Source organism: Lethenteron reissneri, chromosome 26 (assembly GCF_015708825.2).
Source record: "Lethenteron reissneri isolate LAM-NWPU_2019-01 chromosome 26, ASM1570882v1, whole genome shotgun sequence".
Taxonomy (NCBI): domain Eukaryota; kingdom Metazoa; phylum Chordata; class Hyperoartia; order Petromyzontiformes; family Petromyzontidae; genus Lethenteron; species Lethenteron reissneri.
In genome coordinates, this window is record NC_083804.1 from 5,558,044 (window position 1) to 5,582,518 (window position 24,475).

Sequence of the window (24,475 nt, forward strand, 5' to 3'; positions counted from 1 at the left end):
ATTGCCATTCAGATTGATAGTTGTCGTTGACTATTCGGTGCTCACTCAATAGTCCTAGCATTGGATGAATTGGATATGGTAAAATTGACCTCATCCAAACGTTGGTTCAGGTAGCCTCTCATGACAGTTATCGTTTATTGTGACTGAAAGTATTGAGGCTCATGGATAAATAAATGACATCAGCATCAGTAGTCACGGTATTGTAGTGGACACTCTCCTCCTGAGACAGGTAAGAGTTCTAGTCCTTGTATTCCACCTTCTCCATCACACACAGCTCCCTCCTTCATACACAGTTCTCTCCGTTCTGTCCACAGCGTTCTCTGCCCTTCGCTCCTGCCGACGTCCCCTCTTTATCCCCACGGCCCCTCTCCCATGCCCTACCCTCATCCCTGTCTCATCTCCAGTCACCAATCCAATATCATCACATCTCGGACCATGTCGACTCATCTCCAGCCACCAATCCCCTCTCTTCGTACTTCGGTGTTACTCCCGGTCAAATAGGTCCAGGAATCAACGTCAGCGTGTAGGGGATAGGAAATTCCGACATTATGGAGTACAGTATCAAAAGCACTGTGATTGTTACCATTGTCATTGTCATGCTATTATCGATGGATGATGCATTTGTCATGTGACTCCTTGTTCATGAAAAATTGCTGCGACAAATCATATATTTCATACATAACAGCGAGCTGCTCTTCAAACGTGCAGCCGTGCAAGGGTGCGTGCAGCCTTCTTTGATCACGTGATGCATGCCATCTAGTGTCAATTTTTGGTATGAATATATTGCACGAGCGGCAAGATTATGCCTCATTTGCTATGTTTTTGTTTCTGGCAATTATTGGAAACACTGTGACGCTTAGACACATCGTATATCCAAATGCAATTGCAGTGTTTAACTTCATCTTAAGAGCCTGTCATTACAGAAACTTCTGAACCGTGATGGAACTTTGGACAATGACCTCTAAGTGGCCATGAAACGTAAACGTGACCGAGGACAGGGCTAGTGAAGGTTGCACCTGGAGCAATTCTCATGTGGCACATGCCTTATTTAGTCCTGTGCTTGGGAACAATGAGTTTGGCCAGTTGCACAGTTATCAAGTGTGCACGTAGTGCAATTGCATTGGGGCCATTGGGCCAAAAAGGCCCATGTGCCAGGCACCGTACGGAGCCAATCGTGCTAATTGGAGTTGCGGGGGAAAGGCAACAAACTAAAGACAAAAATCGGTTTATGGCACCCGATCCCATGCCAACCAACCACCCTTCGCCACTGGTAGGTGGGATGGTATCATTGCCAAGTAGATCACAATGTTATTAATTTAAATGATAGAGATAACAATGATAATGATGCTGGTGAAGTAGGGTGCCATGATGCTACTCTGGCTCACTCACCAACCTCCACATGTACCTGTGAACGTTGCTGATTAACACCTGGCCATACTGAAATAAGTAAACCATTTTTTTTACCGTGTAAAGCGCGCTGAGCTAAAGAGCTTTTTTTCAGAAGCGACCTGGCCACGAATGATAGCTCAACAAAGTGGCTTATGTCGAAATTTAAAGCAGCCAAATATTCTAAATGCATGTTTCTAAATGTAAATGGGAAAACCCCGCGGACCAGGAGAAAAAAAATCCACGCGACCACGGGGAGAACATGCAAACTTCAAATATACAGGCGTCAGGGTCGGGATCGAACCCACAACCATCCTAGATACCAGGCGAGATAGTGAACATCCCTCCACCGTGGCACTAAGTGAGCAGTCAATAGACTGGATGACCAGGGGGGGATGCAGTTCCAGATGAAGGCAGAACTGGAAAAAAGTATGGGTCAGTGCATGTTGGTGAAGGATGCAGGCGTCCAGACTAACTCTCACAACTTATATTTTTTTCGCATGGTTGATGCAGAGCAACAACTACAATTTCACATGCAGTTGGTCAAGCCAGACAACCGCGTTAGGAGTTAGGGGACTGGTGCTAGCCAGGGCAAAAGCAATCTGACTCAGGTAACTGGGTGGCATTTCTGAACCACTCCGGCCGTGTAACCCACAACTACCAGCGTGGCGAGGTATATTTCAACAACCTAAACCAGGCATGTCCAAAGTCCGGTGTGCGGGCCAATCACGGCCCGCGGGCAGATTTCATACGGCCCGCAGCTTCGGTCTTATAATGTGTTAGTTATGGCTCGCCAGCTCTGTCAGAATAAATACATCATAAAACTCATGGAAATTTAAGGTATTCTATACAGTTTGTTCAATGTTATCTGACTGAATGAAAGGTGGAATTGCGTTTTTAGAGTTGTTCCCGTCTGCCTGAGTGGCTTATATTTGGTTACATTGTCATTTGAAAAATAAAGGTAATTGTGACAATGAAAATTGTTTTATAACAGTGTGTATTTCCACGTAACTTTTTGTGGTTAAAACAATGTCAGAAGGAACTATTGGCCCCCGGGCATCTTCACTTTATCAAATGTGGCCCTCTTTGCAAAAAGTTTGGACACCCCTGACCTTTTACACAGTACAACTATATTATTTAAAGGCAGTGATTCTTAACCTGGGTTGCACGCACCCCCTGGGGGGAGTGAGATGCCCTTTCTGGGGGTTCGAGACGTGACCACATTTTTTTTAAAAAGGTTAATTATCGAAACACAAATTGAGCACTGGCACGTACGTCCAACCTCATTTGTTTTATCAAACCCTATGCATTTAGTAACATTTCTAAAAAATATATACAATTTAGAACCAAAGGGTTGGCAAGGCTGCAGTAAAGGTTAAGAATCATTGTTTTTACGACCACCGGTATTATTTAGAACCGCGTTGAGTCGCTCTCATGCCGAATGGGATAAGGAGTCAGTAATAGGTTTTTACCCTTTAAACTGGTACAAAACTGACACCTTTATACAAGGCATCGTGTTTGCAATAACCGCAACACAAGCAGTCAAAATGCAAACAAAAAGAAACAACTCTGATAATGGTAATGATATGCACTGTCTTTGAAGTTGATTGGTCCACACCCGAGACAGCTTTCCTTAGAGCCTAGTCTCCATTGGTGTTGGACCAGATGACGCCAAAAGGCGTTCAACAGATAAGGAGTCGTTAACCCAATGGACACGCGATTGGGCGCGTGAAGCTGTATCAGGATAAAATGAATCGACGACGCAATGAACGATGCATTACGTTAATGTCGAAGGAAGCCAATGAGCGTCAAGAATCGAGGAATCATGTGAGATCCACAAATCGTCGGTTTCCATCCAGAAATCATGTGACGCGAATCACTTTTAACGATTACAAAAATGTTGAATTAAAAATATCCAAGCTTGTGTTCGAGCATGGATCAAGCATGGATCAAGCATGGTATCGTTAAAAAACTCGGTCGATACCCATACCAGTATTCCTTATATGGGCAAGGCCACGCCCATTTACTCCATATAAGGGCCTATCTCATTAACATATTTTGTTTCCCTGCCACAGGGCGTGGGGGAGGGGACACGGGCCACGCCTCCCTCATCGACCAATCACCAAGCGTAGGGGGGGAGAGGCGGTGGGTGGGCGGGTGGGGGCGTTGCAATTTGTCCAAAGCGCGCGGCCAATCAAATCGCCGCCGCGGCTACGCGAACAACAACAAACCCGTGGGGTCTCCGCCCCCCCCCCACCACCACGCCACCTCCCCTCCCACCACATCCCCCCTCCCCTCACCGGGTTTTTCTTGTGGGGGTGGGGTTTAGATGTGAGGGGGAGGGATCAGTGGGGGGAATGGGCGGGGTTTCGGTGCGCGGGAGGCGAGGTTATCATAGTTTTAGGGCGGGGTTTAGGGAAAAGAGGCGGAGCTTTGGGCGTGGTTTAGTGGAAGGGGCGTGGTTTAGTGAAAGGGGGCGTGGTTTAGTGGAAGGGGCGTGGTTTAGTGGAAGGGGCGTGGTTTAAGTGTGTGTGTGGGGGGGGGGGTTTGAGGGGGGGGGTGAAGTCAACAGAGTTCATTCGCTGGCAATGGCGACAGCGCTCGTCCGTGCGTCTCGCCGCCTCTGCGCCGCCCGGCCGAGCGCGCCCGGGTCGGCGGTGGCGGCGGCGGCAGGACGCGGTGTGCCCGGCGCTGCTGCGAGCTCGGCGGCCTCTCCCGATAAGGCGGAGAGGGAGGCTCCGCTCACCGTACGCAGCGAATGCGACGGGGTCAGGCAAGTAGTGAGCCCCCCTGTCGCAAGCACGCACTTGGCACATCGCATCATCGTCGTCGTCGTTGTTATTATCGGCCGCGATCTATCTGCCGAAGCCGTCGCTCAAGGGGTTCTGCATGCAGACATTGCATTGCATTGCGTGCGAAGTTGCAAAAAGTTATGCAAATTAAAATTTCCGGTAAAGTTACAAAGTTACGTGAGCGAGCGCCGAATTAGGTGAGCACCTACGCCCGGCCGTCTTTGTATCTACTCACACACCGCACCAGATCAAGGACTCATTTGAAGGCAATCGACCTCGGGCAAAATCGAACCCCCGGTGGTCGAGGTTACCCCGCTTCGCGCTAACCACTGCGCCACCGCTCCTCCACCAGCCACTCCGCCCACTGAAGGTTAAATGTCGAGGTGTGAAGATGCATCGATTAATATCGATCCTTAGCTCTCACGACACACGTTTGCATCTGACATTTTTGGAAGGTGATCGATGTTTTTGTTCTTCGTGTGGTTGTACAGTAATGGGTTCACCGTTGTCCTATCCTCTGCGGCCACTAGAGGCCGCTACACTCACCCATAGTTTAAAACTTTGACCCTCAACCCGTGGACTTTACTTCTTTTGGGTGAGATGAATGATGTGTTTCGTAAACACGATGGAGGTGTGATGGATCATCAAACGTGATTGTTGCTGCCACTGCCCTCTGCTGCCCACCCACGTAGCCCCCCCCCCCCCCCCAGCCTACAACAGCGAAATCAGAATATACTGGAAGAATCCAATGAGCCATAAAGCTTTTTTTTTCACAGATGTGCATGGTGGTCATCAATCCAAGCACTGCCCACGATCAACCCTGCTTAGTTCCTGAGATCGTATGCGATCATAATGGCCAAAATGTTAGCCTGCTGAAGCATTTTATTTTTTAAGACTATGCTTCTGACGGCAATTGAGAGGTTTTAAGTGGCATGCATTGGCAGTGATTTACAATAATTTTTAAGGCACCTTAAACCTTGATTGCCATTCACAAGGCAAGAGGATCCTGGCCATTGCCCTTGCTTGGCACAACACCTCACTATGAGTTTATTTAGCCAGGCTCTTCTATTTCAATATTTACTTGACCTCCAAAGTTTACTCTTACAGTATTCCAGCATCCGGCTTTATGTCATCATTAACAATGCTTCTTTATAGGTTACAGTTTGGAGCAGTGGCTTTGTTTTTAGAGTCGAGAATGGAAATAGTAAAAGAGTGGGTTTTTTTAGCAGCTGTGCCTATATTATTGTAAATTGGGCAATTTCTGCATCAAATAAAGCCACAGGAGGTGGTATCAGATTGGTACCCACAGTGTAACTTCTGGAGCAGTGGCAAATGGATTAGAGCACTGCGCTGTGAACCCGGTGACCGTGAGTGTGATTCCCAGCCACAGTTAACATCATCAATGGCAAGTGATATCTGACGAAATAGTCTGGGTGCTCTGCTTCACCCGTATGGTGAAGTATTGTCAAACAACCTTCATGACGGACATGACATGGGGAAGCCTACATCCAGCAGTAGATTGACAGTAAACTAGGTGACACTTTCCATTAAGCAAGACTTGTTTATGGCACAAGACGGATGAAGAGCGGGTTGTGGTAAAAATTCAAATCTGGCATTAATCTCCAACCCTGGTGAAATAATAATCCAACTTGTTTTTCTTGCAGCAGAGACTTTAGTAATTCTTGGCTACGTCTCAAATCACATGACTCCAGCCATGACGTTAGCAACTACAGTCCATTGTAAATGTGATCATTCAAGTAAAGATTTAAAAGGTATTTTTTCTCACATGAGTATTATCCATATTGGATCTGAGCAACAGGTTGAAAATCCACAATTCTATGACAGGTCTCACTACCATAAATCAGATCAATGTAGTGACAGTGTACAACTCTAATCCTATTAATTGGAAGTGGGGTTGGTGACTTGTATTGGCATTAGATCCACCTACCTTATCTCAATACTGCAATTACCTGGAAATGCACTAAATCTCGGCAAATCACAAGTTAAGCAGTGTTGAGCCTGGATAGTGCTTCTATGGGCAATCATCATGCACAAACATGGTCGTAGGACTGTAGTGGGCTATGTAGTGGGCAGCAAAGGGCAGTGCAGAAAAATCCATTCTGTAATTCCATCGTACATCTGTGCTCCTCGCTTTCGTATTGACCAGTGTGGTGAGGTATGGTCAGAGAACTCCCACGACTGGTGAAGCATGGAGAGTCTCTCATCCAGCATTGGATTGGTGAAAGGGCTGTACATATGCACAATGGAACAAAGTGGTGTCTGGTGGCCGTATCAGGAGAGTTCTGACAATATCTGTACGGCTTATAAGTGTTCTCCTCTGGAGCGCATGGATTTTTCTCTGAGCTCTGGTATCCCCTACCGCTTGCAAATATATTTAAAATAATAATGGCAAAACAGGGTAACAAAGACTTTTAAGAAAAACTATTCTTTAAGAAACAACAAGGTGTATCAGGACAAATTAAACAGTTCATTATTTTAACGTGCAAGCTTAGTTTGTGGATAAGTGAATGGCAGGTAATTAATTCGACCTCTTTCGTATCTTTTTCTCACCCACAGAAGCATAATTTTGAACAACCCTCGCAAGAGAAATGTGCTGTCACTCGCCATGCTGCGCTCCCTCCGCAACGACCTCACTGATGACCTCAACAACCCTGCGCTGCGGGTCATAATCATCTCTGGTTTGTCTCTACTTTACCTTGCTACAACACCACCACCACACCTTGCCACACCTTACCCAACACGCATGTGTCAGCTATAATCGGTCATTATGTTCTTTCTCTTAAAAAATTAAACGCTTCGTGTTCCAACACCACTCTTAATCATACTCGATTAACCACATGTTAGTGTGAATTTATATATATTTAGTTTTTGCAATTATCCTGCATGGACTATTGGCATTTATTAATTTTATAACCTTCCACATTCATAGGCCATAACACTCCAAACCTTCATCCTACTCAAATAAAAAAAATAGATATCCCATTTTAAAATGCTTCTTTGGTATAGTCACATGTCCAATTTGTCAGTCAAATATAAACATGTCAATTGTTTCAGTCAATTGTATGTACTCGATCATATAAAATGTGACATTTACTTACACAGTGAAATGCCCCATCGCTTAGTGTGATGTTCCCCTGCTCAGCGCAGCTGTGGGTCCTGTCTTCTCGTCGGGCCATGATCTGTCGGAGTTGACGGCGGAGTACGGGCGAGAGCATCATACTCGAGTGTTTGAGACCTGCACGGAGGTGATATTAACATTCTGATAAGCCATCAGTGCAAGCACAACCATGAGATGGCACACATGCTATGACATTCGGACCACAACACTAAAAACTTCACACCATCTCTACTGACAAAGACAAAGATCCCCCGTATAGCCTCAACAGACTGTGAGGGCAAGTGCTGTTTGCAAGCACCTATGAAGGCCGGGATGGCACACGAGGTTGTTGGTGTCCAATGTCACAACTTTTAACTACTCAATGCAGATTTGATAATATTGTGCAATTCTTCTGTCATTAGTCAGCCCCCTTTTAACTTATTGGCATTAATACCACATACTTCTACTGCTTCTCCAGGTTTCAAGTTTTATTGCTGTTTTAACCCCTTCTCACATATCTTCTTTTTCCAGAAAATGCCATTTCTCCTGGCACCAGATGTCTCTCACTGATTATGCTAAGATTTGTTGCTTCTCTTTGTTCAAGGGCCGGCTAAACCAGGTCCACCAAACCTCTTGGAATTGCTCATTTCATGAATGGTCTGTTCTATTGTGATTGAATCCAGATACACATTTTCATAGTCCTAGTTTCCAAAAAAATTGTCTGAAATTTTGAGGGAAACCAAATACTTGACAGGCAGCCATTGTTCAATAATTATAATTAAGAGTTTTTGTATGTTGTCATTTTCAGCCAAAAAAGTTCTAACCAAATTTTAGTTTTTTGATGTTCCACAACATCTTTAGAATTAACAATCGATTGTACAAGATCAGCCATGTACGTGCTATTTGGATTTTTTACTGGATTTATAAGGTGCTTAAATGCCTCGGTAACTCAAAGCGCCTGATATAGCGCCTCACCCAAACCATTCCAATACCTTGCTGCAACAGTCACTCTCCAGTACGCGGTTTACACAGTACCAGCCTGCAAATGGGGCATTTGCCAATAGTGGGTATATCACCCAACCTTCCTATGCCAATCAGCCACCCACATGAGGTGTGTGTGTTTGATTCCCACCTACCGCCAACAGCAGTGACGATTATCTGAACCAGTACTGGGCCTCGCCTAGGTCGACTCGGCCTTATATACGTATCTGCTACAGTGTGTAAACATCAGCCTTGGTGGAGACAAAGGTGGCCGGGCGTGGCATTGCCCCCCCCCCCCCCCCCCCAACGTGTTCCGTGCCGGCCTTCATAGATGCTCACTAACAGTACTTGCCCCACCAGTTTGTTAACGGCTATACGAGTTGCGGGGTGGGGTCCTTTGTATTTGTCGTCCAGGTCATGCGCACGATCCAGCGTTTGCCGGTGCCCGTGATGGCGAAGGTGGACGGCCTAGCGACGGCTGCGGGCTGCCAGCTCGTGGCGTCATGTGACGTGGCGCTGGCGTCGGAGCGCTCTCGCTTTGCCACGCCCGGGGTGCACGTCGGCCTCTTCTGCTCCACGCCCGGCGTGGCCCTCGGCCGCTCGGTGCCCAAGAAGGTGAAAGTGCGACTCTCGTTTGTAGATGGATGTTCCGAGCGGTTGTGTGAATGAATGACCGAATCGCCCAGAATGCACCCTATCTTGTTATAGAACTCATAAGCTATGCAGAGTTGAGCCTGGATTGTGGTGGGATGGGTGACCACAGTGCACAACTACTGTTTATATTTTACCAGGTAAGGCCCACTGAGCTATATAGCTCTTTTTCAGAATTGACCATAAAAGAGAGCTCAACAAAGTGGCTTATCATGTAGAAACGTATAGCAGCCAAATACACTAAATGCATGGTTGGGCCGCGGGAGAGGCCCATCTTGGCTCCTCCCCCCTTAACCAGTATATAAGGTCGTGCCTCTTGGGACTTCTCTTCACTTGATACAGATATTTTGCTGTGACGGTTTCACCTGAAGACGGAAGCTTCTGTTGCCTCCGAAACGTCGTGATTTTAATTTTTTTATTTTTATTAATTTTAATTTCATTTTTTTACCTACATGACTTTACCGAAAAAACTAAGAGTATGCATTGCATGTTTCGAAATATGCATATCTTTTTCCCAGCATAACATACATGTACGCATATACGACAGATACATTCTTTTTTTCACCCCCCAAAATATAAAATTACATGTTTGTTCAGGGCTCACATAAGCCCTTCTGCACCAATGTTTTCCAGCAGCATTGGTTAAAGCAGCACTGCGATGTGCTGTATTCCCTCGGGGGGTGGTCGCCTGCTTAAACAAAGCTGGCTGGGGATTACGGCTTGGCATCGCGATTCTCGGGCAAAACGCCATGTCCTGTTGTGGAGCAAGTGCGATCTGTGCATGCTTTTGCTTGGGGACAGCGACGCACGAGTCTTGATCGTAAATTGAGTGTAATCGGTTTTATAGAAATGTTTCATTGTCGGAACATTAGCGCAAGGCACATACCCCGTTGCCCAGCTCGTAAAGAACCAGCCTGCATCCCGTTGCTTCGTAATGTGCTGTGAAATTTAAATGCCCGTTTAACAAAGCCTTTTTGTGCTGGAAATATTCTTTTCTAGGGTAAAAATTAGGCATTGCTAGTTGGCCGTTTAGTGGCTCCTTTTTTGGTAATGTTATAATTTAAAACCCATCAGATGTATTCGTAAGTGGGAGGCGAACGCTGGGCATCAGGCATTTTTCGGATGGCTTGCATGCCCAGTATACATGCGCACACATACACACACTTCAACCCGTGGGTGGCTGATTCACAAACGCAGGCTGAGCTAGAACTTTCCCCTCCCCCGCACACTCCCCATTTACACCTGCATCCTTCCTCTATCCCTTGCGGCCGATATTTCTTTTACGATGTTTTAATTAACGAAAAAATTGTGCTTATTCGCAAAAAAATCCCCGGCAGTTATTGCACACCCACTATATATGCATGATGGATGGCGGTAGCATCCCCTTGCGGGATGCTATTGTGGGATGCTACTGCCATTCATCAAGCTTATATAGTTTTAGCGACATCCCTGTGCATGGGAAACTAAAAACGAAAAAGCAAATAACGCCAGTCGCTCACTTACGATCTTTCCGCGCACACACTCGTTTCCGCCCAGGTGGCCATGGAGATGCTGCTGACGGGCGAGCCCATCTCGGCGTCCGAGGCGCTGGCGCACGGGCTGCTGAGCCGTGTGGTGCCGGTGGAACGTCTCGACGGAGAGGTGGAGCGCGTGGCGCGCTCGGTGTGCCGCCTGAGCCGCAGCGTGCTCGCGCTGGGCAAGCGAGCCTTCCTGGGCCAGATGAGCCGCGACTGGGACGCCGCGTATGCGCTAGCACAGGCCGCAATGCTCGATAATCTGCAGCTGCCCGACGGCCAGGAGGGCATCAGGGCGTTTGTGGAGAAGCGGAAACCTCAGTGGGAACCGGTGCCCGGGCCTGTTCATGAGGGAAGTGGTCGTGGGGATGGCGCCAGAGATTGAGAACACCCCCACCCCACCAGTGGTGTCATAGGTATTGAATTGGTATCTCGAGTTCTGGGTTGAAGCATTCTGGGTGCCCCTGTAGTGGCGAATAAGAATAATAGACATGCCTGGGGACTCAGTGTCTCTGTGCTAAAACTCTTGAGGATGGGTTCCTTTCTTTCGTGGCCCATATTGGCATCGTGGGGTGGAGCGGTGGCGCATTGGGGAGCGCACCACGTAATGAAACCAGTGTCATAAGTTCAGTTCCCGGCCATGGTTAACATCGGTGGCGATCGACGTTTGAACTGCTCCTGCGCCCCCCTTGTCTAACCCGTGCATACAAACCAGGTCTTTATCCAATTCTGGGTAAAGAAAGGGCTGAAATATATTCAGAGCTTTGCTATCCGATTATTTAAGTTACTGACCATTATTCAGATATATCGGTTAATTTACACCTAATCGAATAACACAAAAATAATTGGAAAAAAGTCTCACCTCTATTTCCATTTGTGCCGCTGGTCGGGAGGTTATTGGCGAGGCTTGGTGATGTCATCGGCATCATCAGTCTCTTCGCACTGGATGTGGCCTTGTAGGGGGTTTCCTGCCTTCAGGAAGCAGGATATCGAGGTGGTGCTATCTTTATAAAGGGGTTCCAAGTAATTGACCACAAAACACTAGTCGATTATAACTTTAAGCCGATTAATCAACTTATTCTACAATTCGTACTGGCTCTAATACTTTCAGAATTAAATGTAATGGCTTGGTAGCCATTTGAACTGTTATAGGTACGACAGCCCTTGTTACACAGCACTGAACCCACTCGGTTTAAACCCCCTCTCTCTCTGGATGTATTTCCAATTGTTGTGTCTATAGGTACTGAGCCACCACCTTGAAATTCTGGCTTCAAGCCATTTGGAAAACGTAGATTGAATTATTGGTTCTTGTCATACAAATATATGTTAAAAGACTTGTGGTATTGCCATCTTATACAGTTAACATTGATCAAGGTTCACCGTGAAAGCTTTTACAGTATTTGGCAGATACACACAGGCCAAATAATCCCATCAGCATAGGTGAAGACGTTGCAGGCTAATGTGTCGGTGGACCCTTGCAGGAGGAGATAGTCACTGATGGCTCTTCCAGAGTTGTTCTCCGACGTCATATACAGCTCCTCTGCTGCTTTCAGGGGAATCGGGAATTACGATTTTGATTAAAAATATCTCCACACTGTGCCCAGACTCACCAAACAGTGCAGATGGAATTAAGATGCTAAATGCAAAAAAATAAGTGCTTTAATGTTGACCTATGCACCTGTGACTTATTCATATGTAGCCTTGGGGTATAATTAACTGCCCGTTTACATTTTGAATTTTATCCGAGCTATCCAACATTGAAACCATGCGCCGGTTTCAGTCTTATTGCAGGATCATCGGCACATTATATCCAAACCTCAAATCGAGTTTTATTTTTAAAAATTGCCTTTTAAACTGAGGCTGCCATGTTTTGTCTGGTTTATGATTCTCAATGAGAGAACATTTTCTTCAGAAATATTTAACATCTGCCGTGCGCAATGAAAACCAAGTGGCCTATTGAGCAGGTGCACACATCTTAACCTAACTTTGTTGAGTAATTTAACACGAATGCATTCATACGTAAAAAAATACACTTGTGGAGTGTTGTGCCTATAAATGTATGGACCCCACCTAAAATGCATTTTTAAAAGGCGATGTTTCAAATGCAACAGAATCACGGTGATTCAAAATTCTGGGAGCGAAAATGGATGGGATATCTATGTAAAATACAGCTGGTTTGCCCTTGAATTGTAAATTGCACGAAAATCCTAAAATAATGCCTGGAGAATATTGTAAGGTGATCATTTCTGGTAAAACAATATTGTAATATTCAATTGGTGAAGTCAGCCTAATTAACTTTCTATCATCACTTTTTATTGATAAAGCTATCTATGCCCACAACACATTGCCTGGCATCTTGACGATGCCTGTCCATAATTGTGTGACACTGTGTTACATCGGTGTTCTCGTGGTGCATTTTGTGATCTACGAGTTGTGTATCGATCCAACACACCTGCACAATATAATTCTTTTGAAGTACCATCAAGCAACGTGGCCTTGTTTTAACTACATATATGTTTACTGATTTAAGTCTGAAATAAAAATGTGTACCGTACTCTTATCAAGTTCTAAGTATTAATAAAATATAGTAGTTTAAAAGTGAAAAAGGGGTTGGGACTGATCATTATTTTATCACTCAATTGAGCCGATGTGCAAATGCTGGTGCTAATTCTACTCCAAACCCTGCTGCTAACCATATTCGTTGTCATAACCTTACTCCTGAATTTAGACTTAACCATCACCTTTACACTCAAGGTCACCATGGCTGATGCCACTGAATACTACAACACCGACCTAAAACTTGTCAGATCCACAAAATATTATACAGTCAACGCCTGATTCTCCAAAGATGGCTCGTACAGTATCTCACCAACTCGCTTTAGGTCTTCGTTTTGGTTATTTTTAAGCCCATCCTGATTGCTTTCTTTTCAGTAAAATTTCCATTATCTAACCCTGCTTTCATTAACTTCAAAGTATGCATGTTATGATCACGTCGCCTTCCCCAGAGGTTTTATAAATTGTCTATGTTCTCATATCACTAAAGTAATTTGATCCGGCATCGGAAACTAAATTTTTTTAAGCAGGTTCAATTATTTCAGATCCTGGCCAGTGTGGACTCTCATGTTATCTCAACAATATTAACGATGATCAAGATGCGCCTTGGACATTGGCCGATCCCTGAAAATCCTTCAGCTCCGCTCCCATAGTCTATGAGCTCAGCGCAAATCTTTCACTTGTCACCACCACCCTAGGTGGCACCACTTTTGCAGTTTAAATGTCTTTATGTGGACAACAGTGAATTACGTGTTAATCATTAGATATGAGTGGGGTTTTCAAATAATTCACTATTAGACAAATAAACGAAACTGTATGACGAAAGTCGTTCTGCCTCAGGTGATACCGATTTCTGCCTTGGCCCATGCATATGATGGGATAACACTCAAAGCTCCACACATTAAATGCACACAGGTAGACCCAAGAGATTCAATCTACCAGTGGACCACAATGATTGTACTGTCTTCACCTGGCCATCTTGCAGGACTTCCGCAAGCAGCACATGGTATGCGCTAACCTAAACTTTAAAGTTATAATTTTTAGCCAGGTAAAACACACTGAGCTCGAGAGTTATTTTTCAGAAGCGACCTGGCCACAACTGATTGCTCAACGATGTGGCTTGATGTGGAAATGTATAGCAGCCAAATACTCTAAAACAAATGTTTATAATTGTGGAGGGAAAAACCGGAGGGCCCACAGAAGAATCCAGGTGTCCATGGGGAGAACATGGAAACTTCAAATATACAGGCGTCGGGATCGAACCCACTCCCTGTAAACCAGGCGAGGGGACATCTCGCCAACGTGGTGCCCTGCGGTTACCCATACAAGCACTCGAAAGGCTTCAGCCCCTTATATTAAAAAAAAGTGCTTTCTGGGTTATTTGGTTGTGGATTAGTTTGTCTGATGCCCATAAATGCCATAAAGCTTTGTCAACAAAAAAAGCCATTTGCAATCTCAGAGAAAAGGCAACTTAAGCATGGCATTGCCAGATGAGGACCGGAGTCTTCAGGCCACATCCTCACCTCCTTTGCTAAGCAAACCTTTTTTAAATAAACATAATGGAGGCAAAAGTGTCGAAATAAACAAAACGTGTTTTTTATTTTAAACATAACACACCATTTTTGTTACATTAAACAGTGCTAAATTTTTTTAAAATACTGTACATGGTTTTTTTTTTATTTACTTTCGTATCAACAACCTTTTCTTCTACCGTTGCTTCGATTCCTACCCAGTAAAAGCACACTCCTTCCTTCCTTGCTGGGTTGGTCACGAGACTACAGGGGTAGGGGGCTAAGAAGGGGATTAGGAGACATTGGGGGCAGAGTGGAGGGGGTGACGTCACATTGGAGGAGAGCAGGGAACACTAAAGTTATCAGTTGAGAATGGGTTGGTGTTTCAAAAGCAAGGCCCAACCTAAATCAGTCATCATACAAATGTTATTGGTCGTAGAATTGCAGCTCTTGAAGGCATCTCAAATGCCCATCTGATCACACACTGCTCTCATACTGCGCACACATTGCATCTCACCTTGTTTACCAACCTCCGAAGGTCAATGATTGGCAAACATAAGCATATGGACTGTGGGCAAATGTGACGACTGCACCTTTTCACAACTAGAAATTTAAATGCAATACATTTACATGTTTTCCAAAAAGTTGTCCTTATGTACAACAATGGTAAAATAAAACAATCGACGAGTTTTGTTGGTTTTCAACAGCTGTTGAGGTATACATAAGCTGTCTGGGTTTTCATCGCAGGGCCCGAACCCATCCATACCTCTGATAACTTTTTTTACACTAGAACTCAGCCGTGCCGAGCCAACCCAGCGCTGGTCAGGAAGCGCCAGATTGTTTTTCCACTGCAGAACCCGAGCCTTGCTGCGGACGTCACACACATGCAATTTGACATCATGTGCCGTGCTCGACCCTGCGAGACCCTAAACTAGATTAATCTTTCTTGTGTGGGCTAGCCTATCACGGTTTGGTGCTGGCTTGGCATGGCAAAGAGCCAGTGGAAAACCACCTGTACTGGGAGAGCATCGCTCTGGCTCGGGTCATGTACCAGTGGAAAAGCAGTGAATTAGGTCCTGGGTTCAAACCTTGTAGCTGGTGGACTCAAGAGGGCCGATGTCAATGTTAGTACACTGAGCAAGCATTTTTGAGATCCTGGGTTTGAGCACTTGCTGAGTGTCTGAAAGAAAACGAATTCCCATGTCAGGGCACACTCAGCCAGAGTCTCTTGAAGGCTCAGCCTGGTTGGTCACCAATCGACTGCACCAACATTCATCACATACAGGAGTAATTGCACTTCATATATTCAGGCCTACCTATCAAGTTTTCAAATGGCCCGTGGATAAATATAAAACGATTCACTTATCTGCACAACGTTGAGCACCACATTGCAATCCTCAGCAAGACAGACCATTTAAGGACCATCGTTTTTTTGGGGGTTAAATCGCGTAAATATAAATGTGTCGTTAAACCCGCCACCACCCGACACAGCCAATAAGTAAGGTTCGTCACGTAAACAAAACGTGCCAATTCATTACTAGTTCAGCACACCGGTGTGTTTGAGAGTAAACCCACAACATGTACAATTCAAGTACGATGTTTCGCCGGTAATAACAACCAGCATCGGGTTTTACGACACGTTTATACTTAGGCAATCTAACCCCAAAAAAGCTTTTATGGACAATATTGCTCGCGAAAGCCTACGTGTTAAACATTTAAGGACATTGGATCAAAATCTGTGACGTTAATGCTCTGCTGTCTGTTGGCAATTCTAAATAAAGTTACACGTTTTTCCTCAGTACCTTAATAAACATAACGAAAAACAAATATCAGTAAAAAACAGCAACAGGAAAATAGCAACATTTGTAAGAGGGGCAGTGAAAACGTATAAAGGTTCTTTGATATTCAAGGAATTTCATAAGCTGACATTTAATTTAGCAACTACTTACATGAATTTTTTTTCTTAAATAATACCAGCTCATAAATCAATGCACTAATTCTATAATTATTACATTTCCATGGAGTCTATCTTTGAAGTGTCCATGTGGCTTCGAAGACAAATGCTATTTCCAGAGCACTGAGTCGGCACCGATGAAAATCCGAGCGTTCAGATCCGTGTTGGTACAACAATGATTAAACCAGGACCCTCCAGTAGTGTAGCAGGTAGGAATTGGACACAGATGAGAGAGAAAACGCCAACTATATATATAAGTTCAGTTCTGTAGTCCTTTACCAAGATAATGGATTTCTAGTAAAACCTGGATTTATGTTTTGTAATAACATTTTTTATCAGGGCACCATGGTGTATGAGGCAGTTATCAAATATTATTGACTCAATTCCTCGAGCTTCTCTATATGAAGGGCTATTCCGCAAAAGATCGCCTGCTAGATACATCTATGTTTTTCCTGCTCGGGCAATATTTTTGACGGATGGTTTTGAATTCTGTATTGAAAGAAGCAGGAGGTAAATTTCGGGAGTTGTGTCTGGTAAGAGTGGAGGCAGACTGTGTTGTGCTAACGAGTCCTAGTCGGGATGCAACCGTTCGAAAGTTGTCTATCACTCTACCACTGCTGCTCTAAGCCGGGCACATTTGCGCACATTTATTTTGACGGTGACCTAAGGCAAAGAGGACCACAATGCACTTCTTTAGGAAACTCTCAAAGAGTTTTTTTTTTCATATGCACAGCAGCTGTGTGCGCTTTGTACACATTTGTGCATGTCGTGTGAAACGTTAAAGAGCGGTTGCTCAAAGTTGAGGGCATATATGTTGAACGTATTTCAACATATATGGCCTCGAACTCGCTCGGCAGTGCTCGCTCAGTGCTCTGCCACAGGCAATTTTCCTGTTGTGTGCTTTTGTCTTTGTGCACTTTTGACAAATCGTTCCCGAAGCCGCCTTTTCAACTGCCCCTTGTCATCTTTCACTTCCATCACCTAATGCGTTTAATTAGCTGCCTCATTAATTGTACTTCATGGCTGCACGCTACGAATTGTCCACATCGCGGACTGGTAACGTTAGCTGTCCATTCAGCAAGCTCTCTGTACAACTATCCATCAAGCCGCGGAGCACGCTTTCAAACCTTTCATTTGAAATGTTCACCACCTTTCCATTTCACCGTTACTCTGACCAGCGAAGATAATTCAAACGAGGTGTTCACTTCATCGATCGGCAGGTCACGTGCTGTTGGGTAAAGCGTGAATACGGACACCTCTTCCAGGACGTCTGGCCGGCAAGGAAGAGTCAGCCAAATACCCTCCACATGGGCTCTTGGGGAGGCCCTTCCATCACCAGTTGTGTTTGAAACTTGCAGGGTTGCACCCTTACCTTTTCACTTAGCCATCCACCTCACCGAATGTCTGTTCACTCGGTGAACCTGGAATAGCTGTCCGCAGAGCATGCACGCAGTTGTGCGCAAAGGTATAAAATATGAATAATGCTGCCCGTCCCACACAATGTCCATTTCGTTTTCCACAACACAGACTTATCAATACATTTCAGCCGTGCATAGACCACGCAATCTGATGTCCAAGCATCAAACCAGTAGCTCCTCCATTATTTAGTCCATCATAATGATGGTGATCTTCATCATCATCGTCGGCTGTGATCCACTAACTGCTGGATGAAGTTCACCCCTCACTCCCAACCAAGACGTCCCCATCTCTCAGGATTGTGAGACGTATAAAGATCCCTCCAGTAGCTGCGCTCCATCTGCAACGAGCTCGTGTGCAGGTGGACGTCCTCTCGGCCACATCCCCCTCCCCCCCTCTCCGTCTTGTGCAGTCCGCTTCTGAATAAATATCCACCAATCGCTCACTTGCGTCCATGCTGCTGCTGCTGCTGCAGCATACGAGCAGCGAGGGTAGCATGCAGTGCAGCGAGCACCCCTCCTCCCCCCCCAGCTCCCCCGCCCACCCCGCTGGACCCCACTCGCCCCGCTCTCCCTGTCCGGCCTCCCCGGCCCCCGCGGCCCAGCACCAGCGCCCGGAAGGCATCCTCGCCGGACAGCAGCGATGGCATGTGCTTGAGGAAGTATCCCTCGCAGAACACAGCCAACTGACCGGCGCCCACCTTCTGCAACCGTGACAGCAGCGGCAGTAGAATCAGCAGCAGCATCAGCAGCAACATCAGTAGCAGTAGCAACAGCATCATGAGCAGCAGCAGCATAAGCAGCAGTCATAGCAGTATCAGCAGTATCAGCATCAGCAGTATTAGCAGCAGTGGTATCAGCAGCAGCAGTATCACCAGCATCAGCAGCGGCGTTAATAATAGTATCGCACTTTGGATTATACTACCGTTTGGGTTTTTTGCGGTTGTGCCGGACTGAGCGTCGTTGGGCACGTCGTTCGACGTTTCGCCCCACGCGCTGGGAGCTTCGTCGAGAACCTTCTGTTGAAGGGACCGACGAAGTTTCTGGGGCCTGGAGCGAAACGTCGGACCTAGTGCCAAACGGCTTCCATCGTGGCTGGTGGTGGCGATATTTTAGTTGTTGAGCCTGATTTCATTATGTGCAGAGTGGTCGTGTAGCAGGTGAGCGCGCTGCACTACGAACCTAGTGACCCGAGTTTGACTCACGGCCAACACCAGTGACGATTATCTGAACCGGTCCTGGGCCTCCCCTAGGTGGACTCAGCCTCAAACGAGTAGTACCTAGTGCGGTGTGTAAAAACATCGCCACTGGGTAGACAAAGGCAGTCGGGCGTGGTGTTAGGCTACCCACCCACTCTCGTGTGCCATACCGGCCTTCATAGGGGCTCGCTAACAGCACTCGCCCCAACAGCCTGCTAAGGCTACACGGGGGATATTCCTTCGTCTTTTTTGTTGCCGTTATGTGGTTGGCCGAGTGGTTGCGCGTGCCTTGGCGTGACGGTAAAGGCCCGCAGCGTTGCTGTAGGAGATGGCGCGGGAGCAGAGTTGCTCGCAGTGGAGCTGCAGGGCGTCGAGCTGGAAGAAGCTGGCAGCCGACATGAGCTGCTCACGCGCGCGCAAACGGGTACACAGGCACGGAGGTCAAGAGGTCGTCGAGATCGATGACGACAATAATGCCGTCGCCAACACTCGCTTCTCAAATCACCTCCTCGTGGCACACATTGTCACGATAAAAGGCGACCAACGTACAATCATACAATAACAAACATCCCCTGTATAGCCTTTAACAGACTATTGGGCAAGTGCGGCTAAGCGAGCACCTGTGAAAACCGGCATGGCATACGAGAGGGTGGCGTGGTGGTGTTTATACACCGCTCCAGTTACGCATTTAAGGTGATATGAACCGAGGGGAGGGCCAGGACTGGTTCAGATATCCGTCACTGATGTTGGCCACGAGCGGGAAGGGAATTATCAAAATCCACTGTCGACCAGGACTTGTATATTCCCCCTCCTTCACTAACCTGCACTGGCCAGCTGACCAGTGTGGAGAAGTACGGCCAAACAACCCCCACGTCTGACATGGCATGAGGAGGTTTTCATCCGCCAGTGGCTTTATGAAAGGTCAGTGAATTACTATTATTGTTTTATAAGTCCCATCCAATCCCTTTCCAGTGGAGTTATTGGCTTAATACTCATAATTAAGAATCTAAACAGATTTCTTAAACTCGGCCATCTCTACCGTATTATATTTCAACATCGGTGTCTATGATACACAACTGATAGTTGCGCGTTTTTACCGTTTGTGCGGCAATATCACAAAACCGCACGCACACACATACAATGACGTATACACAAGACAGGTGGCACGAGCCACGCTGTCAATGATGCAGTTCTGCTCTCCTTTCCTTACCTCCAAGATGTCTTCGTCCGCTATTTTGACCTCCTCCACGCCACCGTAATACACGTACCGCATTAAGAGCTGTGAGACACAACAGAGCGCATTGTGTAAGGTTACATTTATAAATGTATTTTTGCCTCTAGTGGGGGTCCTTCTGCCAGCGGTGCGTCTGCACGCGTAGGGCAGTCTAGCGGTTCCATAAAAATCTGTCCCGGTGTCCTGAAGCTTTTCGTGAGATCCCAGACTTTGTACCCTCAATGCATACATACTTGTACAATTACATGCGCACATATCAACAACACGTGACTGCTGACCCACCTCGAGGATGTGGTATTTGATTTCCCCGATCTCAATGCTCCGACACTGATCCACAGAAGAGCCCCCGCCGGTCAACAGAGCCTTGAATCTGTACGACAGACGAGGCGCGAGGTTGTGGTTATGAAATATGCAGCACGTCGTTTTTATTTTCCGTTTACTGTCTCATCGTGAGAAAAGTCAGGCACAGCGATTCGCAGGTGCTTGGCCTCCCAGGGCAGAATGAACGTGAGGTGCGCGATTGGACGGGAGTTGCGCGACCTCGTGGCAGCGGCGGGTGTCTTACCGTGGCGAGGCGGTCACGAGCAGCACCTTGTGGGCGTAGAGAGGGCGGCCCTCGGCTATGAACGTCACGTCCGACATCTCCCGATTGTTGACGAAGTGCGGGTCTGCGAGCGCCCACGGGTTGCGGCGGGAGAGTGGGTGTCGGTTAAGTGGCGTCAGCCGCACCGCGAAGATTCCGAGACCGAAAATGTGGGCTCCGGCCAGCAGATGGCAGTGTTGAGCATTGCCTCCCTCCCCCCTGCCTTCATATACACTGTGGTGGATTTTCTCCGGGCTCTCTTGGTTTTTTTTTTGGGCTCCGACGCGAGGGCCAAACAAATCAACTGACGGAAACGGCCAAACATCACCAATGCAGGACCCTCTTTGAGAATGAGTCTTGAGAATCAGTGAGGCTTTACCCAGGTTAAGGTAAGCTACGTTAATTTACACACACGAGCAACGTCCAATAAACAACAAGCGCCAATGCTTCGTCGTGAGAATGAGTAGCCCCCACTCGTTTCAGTCTTTGTGAACTACCGGGATCCCCAAGTCTCTCTGCATTCAAACTCAGATGCGTGTGAGTTTGTACATCTCGAGATTATTCATCAGTGGACCGGAATATCGCAACGGTTTATACAGAATGTGTGGTGTACAAAACTTTGAACCTGACGTCATAGGTGACAAAAATAGCGTGGTGTCCTTGTAAAAGCCTCACGTTCTAGGACTGGGCTCCAGAAAGTAAAACAGTTTCTATACCTGGCTAGCACCACGCCCGGCAGCCTTTGTCTCCCCAGTGGCGATGTTTACACAACCACACCAGGTGCTCATTCGCAGCTGAGTCGACCTCGGGGAGGCCCAGGACTGGTTCAGATTATAATCGTCACTGGTGTTGGCCGTGAGCGGTGAATCGAACCCGGGTCGCCGGGTCCGTAGAGTAGCGCGCTAACAGCTACACTACCGCAATATAAGTTCAACACACACACACGTACACGCACGCACGCACGCGCACGTACCGAGCCGAGCCCCCAACGGGGTGTGGTCCTCGGGGATCTGGGGCACAGGCTGCGGTCCGTAGCACTGGCTGAGGATGTCGGCGACTCTCTGCGTGATCGCCTCGTTCTGGTCGTTCACACGCACGCGCGCACACAACGAGCAGACGCAAAAGCCACGCATAAAAATAAAGCACGCGCGTTTTACGAGCACAGAAATGATCATAACCGCGCCAGGTGACAGGGAGCTTCCGGCCTGTGCCTGGCAGGCGACACCATGCCACATGGCCCACGGCCACACGAGGTCTACCACTTCGAAACGACATGCAAGCGATATTGAACCTTGATTTGAAGCTTTCGTGACCTGCAGGAATCCAAACTCTTATATTTAACCGTTGCTGCGAGCGCCTTTAGCTGGAGGAAATGGGTACTGAGAGGAGGGGGGGGGGGATAATTTTGACCTGGGCAATGACGTGTTGCTAATTTCCACGTCGAGCTCAGTCACTTATGTCACTGCATTGGCAGAAGTGACTGCGGTAAGTGTGTGTGTGAATTCACGTGTGGCCTTGCCAAAGGTATTTGAAAGTTCTATTCAGCCCTAAGTAGGGAACAGGTTACGCACCCCCTGTTGTACACAAACAAGTTCATTCATACACATACGTGCGTGCTGCGAAGTACACCATAAGAACACCACGTGGTAATTACAATTGTCATCACAGTCTGCACTGATGTGAAACTGTGTTGCATGCCACACGATACACACTTAGTTACTTTTACGTTCATTAAGCAAGCAACTTTATACAATTCATCGCAATCAATTGTGACACAACCTCTTGCAGATTCTTGGGCAAAGTGCAATCAGAGCAGTCTTCACTAACGAATGTGCCCAAAATGAACATACTCTGGCTAAGAAACCCAGATTAACAACAACAATCACTGCCTATGCACCACTGCGTGGTGGTGACGTCACCACGATGCTTGTTCCAGGCTATGTTCACTTTGAGGCCTCATCAAATGGAAGGTTCGCTGGCAGCAGATCACAGGACGGACCCATGTGTTATGCGTTAAGTGATATAGATGACTGGCAGATGCACCACCTGTGCTCCCCACTGCGCCAACTTGCCGTGTTTTAGGCCACCCGGCAGTCTGCTCGTTGTTGCGAGCATCACTCCTCCACCTTCGTTTAATGCTGGAGAGCTGGGCCCTCAAACTGCCCAGCAGCATCTTTTTACGAGCCTCCTCAACAGGAGGTTCCAGTTGTTCGGCAAGTCCAATCAGCTCCAAATCCGCCCGTGCCACATCAGCCCATCGCTTCTACAGCCATTGCCGCGGCCATTTTTAGGCCCCTCTCTCCGGCTCACAACCGCCCAACCTCCCGCAAAGTCTCAGACGAGGCCCTGTCCCGTTCTCTTTAGTTCTCAACCGGTAAAACTAAACCTCACCGCGGTCAGCCACAGATCATCATCACACGGTCACTTGTATACATGGTGCTTCAAAAAAATGTGAACACACCCAAGAATTGGCAACGATACCACAAGAAATGAGGCCTCCGGGCTCTGGAGACCACCTGGAGACGATTCCAGGCACGCGTTGACAACGATGGCGAACAAGTGGAGACTCTTCGACTTTTTGAAGCGATTAACATGCATTTGTTATCGTGTTACAGTGTATATTATTACCCGTTCTTTTCCCATTAAATACGACAGTCCCATATAAGTGTTAACATTTCTTTGAAGCACCCTGTATGTACACACGCGAGCGCGTTGGCGGGCTGAGGTTAACCGACGCCCCCCCCCCCGCCCCCGCCAGCCCATTACCTGCTGGCCTCGCAGCATGTCGAAGAGCAGTGGCAGCCCGCGCGCCAGCATGAGCTCCGTGAAGTGGACGCCGCCGGCGCGCACGCTCGCAAACTCATCGAGCAGCGCCATCGTCACCGCGGAGCGCGACTGCACGCACGACGTGTGCAGCGACTCCAGCCACACGTGCAGCGTCCACGGCACGTCTGCACGCGTGACACACGCAGCACGTACACATCCCGCACACGCCACGGAATGAAACGGCGCACAGAAGATCCCCCCGTACGGCCTCAACGGACACTTGGGGCAAGCAGCACTGTTAGCGAGCAAGTACAAAGATCCCCCGTGTAGCCTGTAACAGAACGTTGGGGCAAGTGCTGTTAGCGAACACCGATGAAGGCCGGCAGGGTGCGCGAGGGGGTGGGTGGGTGGCCAACACCACGCCCGACCGCCTTTGTCTCCCCAGTGTTGATGTTCACACACCGTTAGTGAGCAACACACACACACACAGACAGACACACCAGGCTATGAGAATGATTCTTACCCTTGCCGCGCAGCTCCATGGTGACGTCCAGGTGTCCATGCTCGGCGCTGTGGTACATGGCCTCCTGCAGGGCCCTGACCCTCACCCGTCCGCCCTGACCCTCCACCGAAACGCCCACGCCAAAATCCCCGGGGCCGCCCGCGCCCTCGGCGAGGATCTCCTCCAGCGAAAGCACGTCCTCCTGCTTCTTCTCGGGCTGAGACAGCAGCTTGCGCAGGACGTTCCTGAAATGGCAGCCGGTGGCGGCATCAGTCACGGTCGGCCGACGCATGTTCGACGCTGTGTTCAATTGGTT

The 24,475-nt window shown here is 47.5% G+C and overlaps 2 protein-coding genes across 2 annotated transcripts in view; one reads left to right on the plus strand and one right to left on the minus strand.

Moving 5' to 3' along the window:
* Positions 1-3,953: 3,953 nt before the first annotated feature.
* On the plus strand, positions 3,954-13,048 carry ECHDC3 (enoyl-CoA hydratase domain containing 3). The gene is made up of 5 exons (XM_061559889.1): positions 3,954-4,159; positions 6,756-6,877; positions 7,347-7,444; positions 8,692-8,892; positions 10,465-13,048. Exons 1-5 carry the CDS (start codon positions 3,975-3,977, stop codon positions 10,825-10,827), a joined length of 969 nt encoding a protein of 322 aa, XP_061415873.1. The 5' UTR covers positions 3,954-3,974; the 3' UTR covers positions 10,828-13,048.
* A 1,519-nt stretch (positions 13,049-14,567) lies between these two features.
* ABTB2 (ankyrin repeat and BTB domain containing 2) overlaps positions 14,568-24,475 on the minus strand; it is a 106,067-nt gene continuing 96,159 nt past the window's right edge. Inside the window, exons 13-20 of the mRNA XM_061559888.1 lie at positions 24,181-24,404; positions 23,658-23,842; positions 21,865-21,970; positions 20,874-20,976; positions 20,591-20,678; positions 20,285-20,353; positions 19,363-19,476; positions 14,568-18,579 (exon numbers count right to left, since the gene is read on the minus strand). Coding sequence (XP_061415872.1) covers positions 18,319-18,579; positions 19,363-19,476; positions 20,285-20,353; positions 20,591-20,678; positions 20,874-20,976; positions 21,865-21,970; positions 23,658-23,842; positions 24,181-24,404 — 1,150 coding nt within the window. The 3' untranslated portion in view covers positions 14,568-18,318. The remainder of the gene's footprint in view (positions 18,580-19,362; positions 19,477-20,284; positions 20,354-20,590; positions 20,679-20,873; positions 20,977-21,864; positions 21,971-23,657; positions 23,843-24,180; positions 24,405-24,475) is intronic.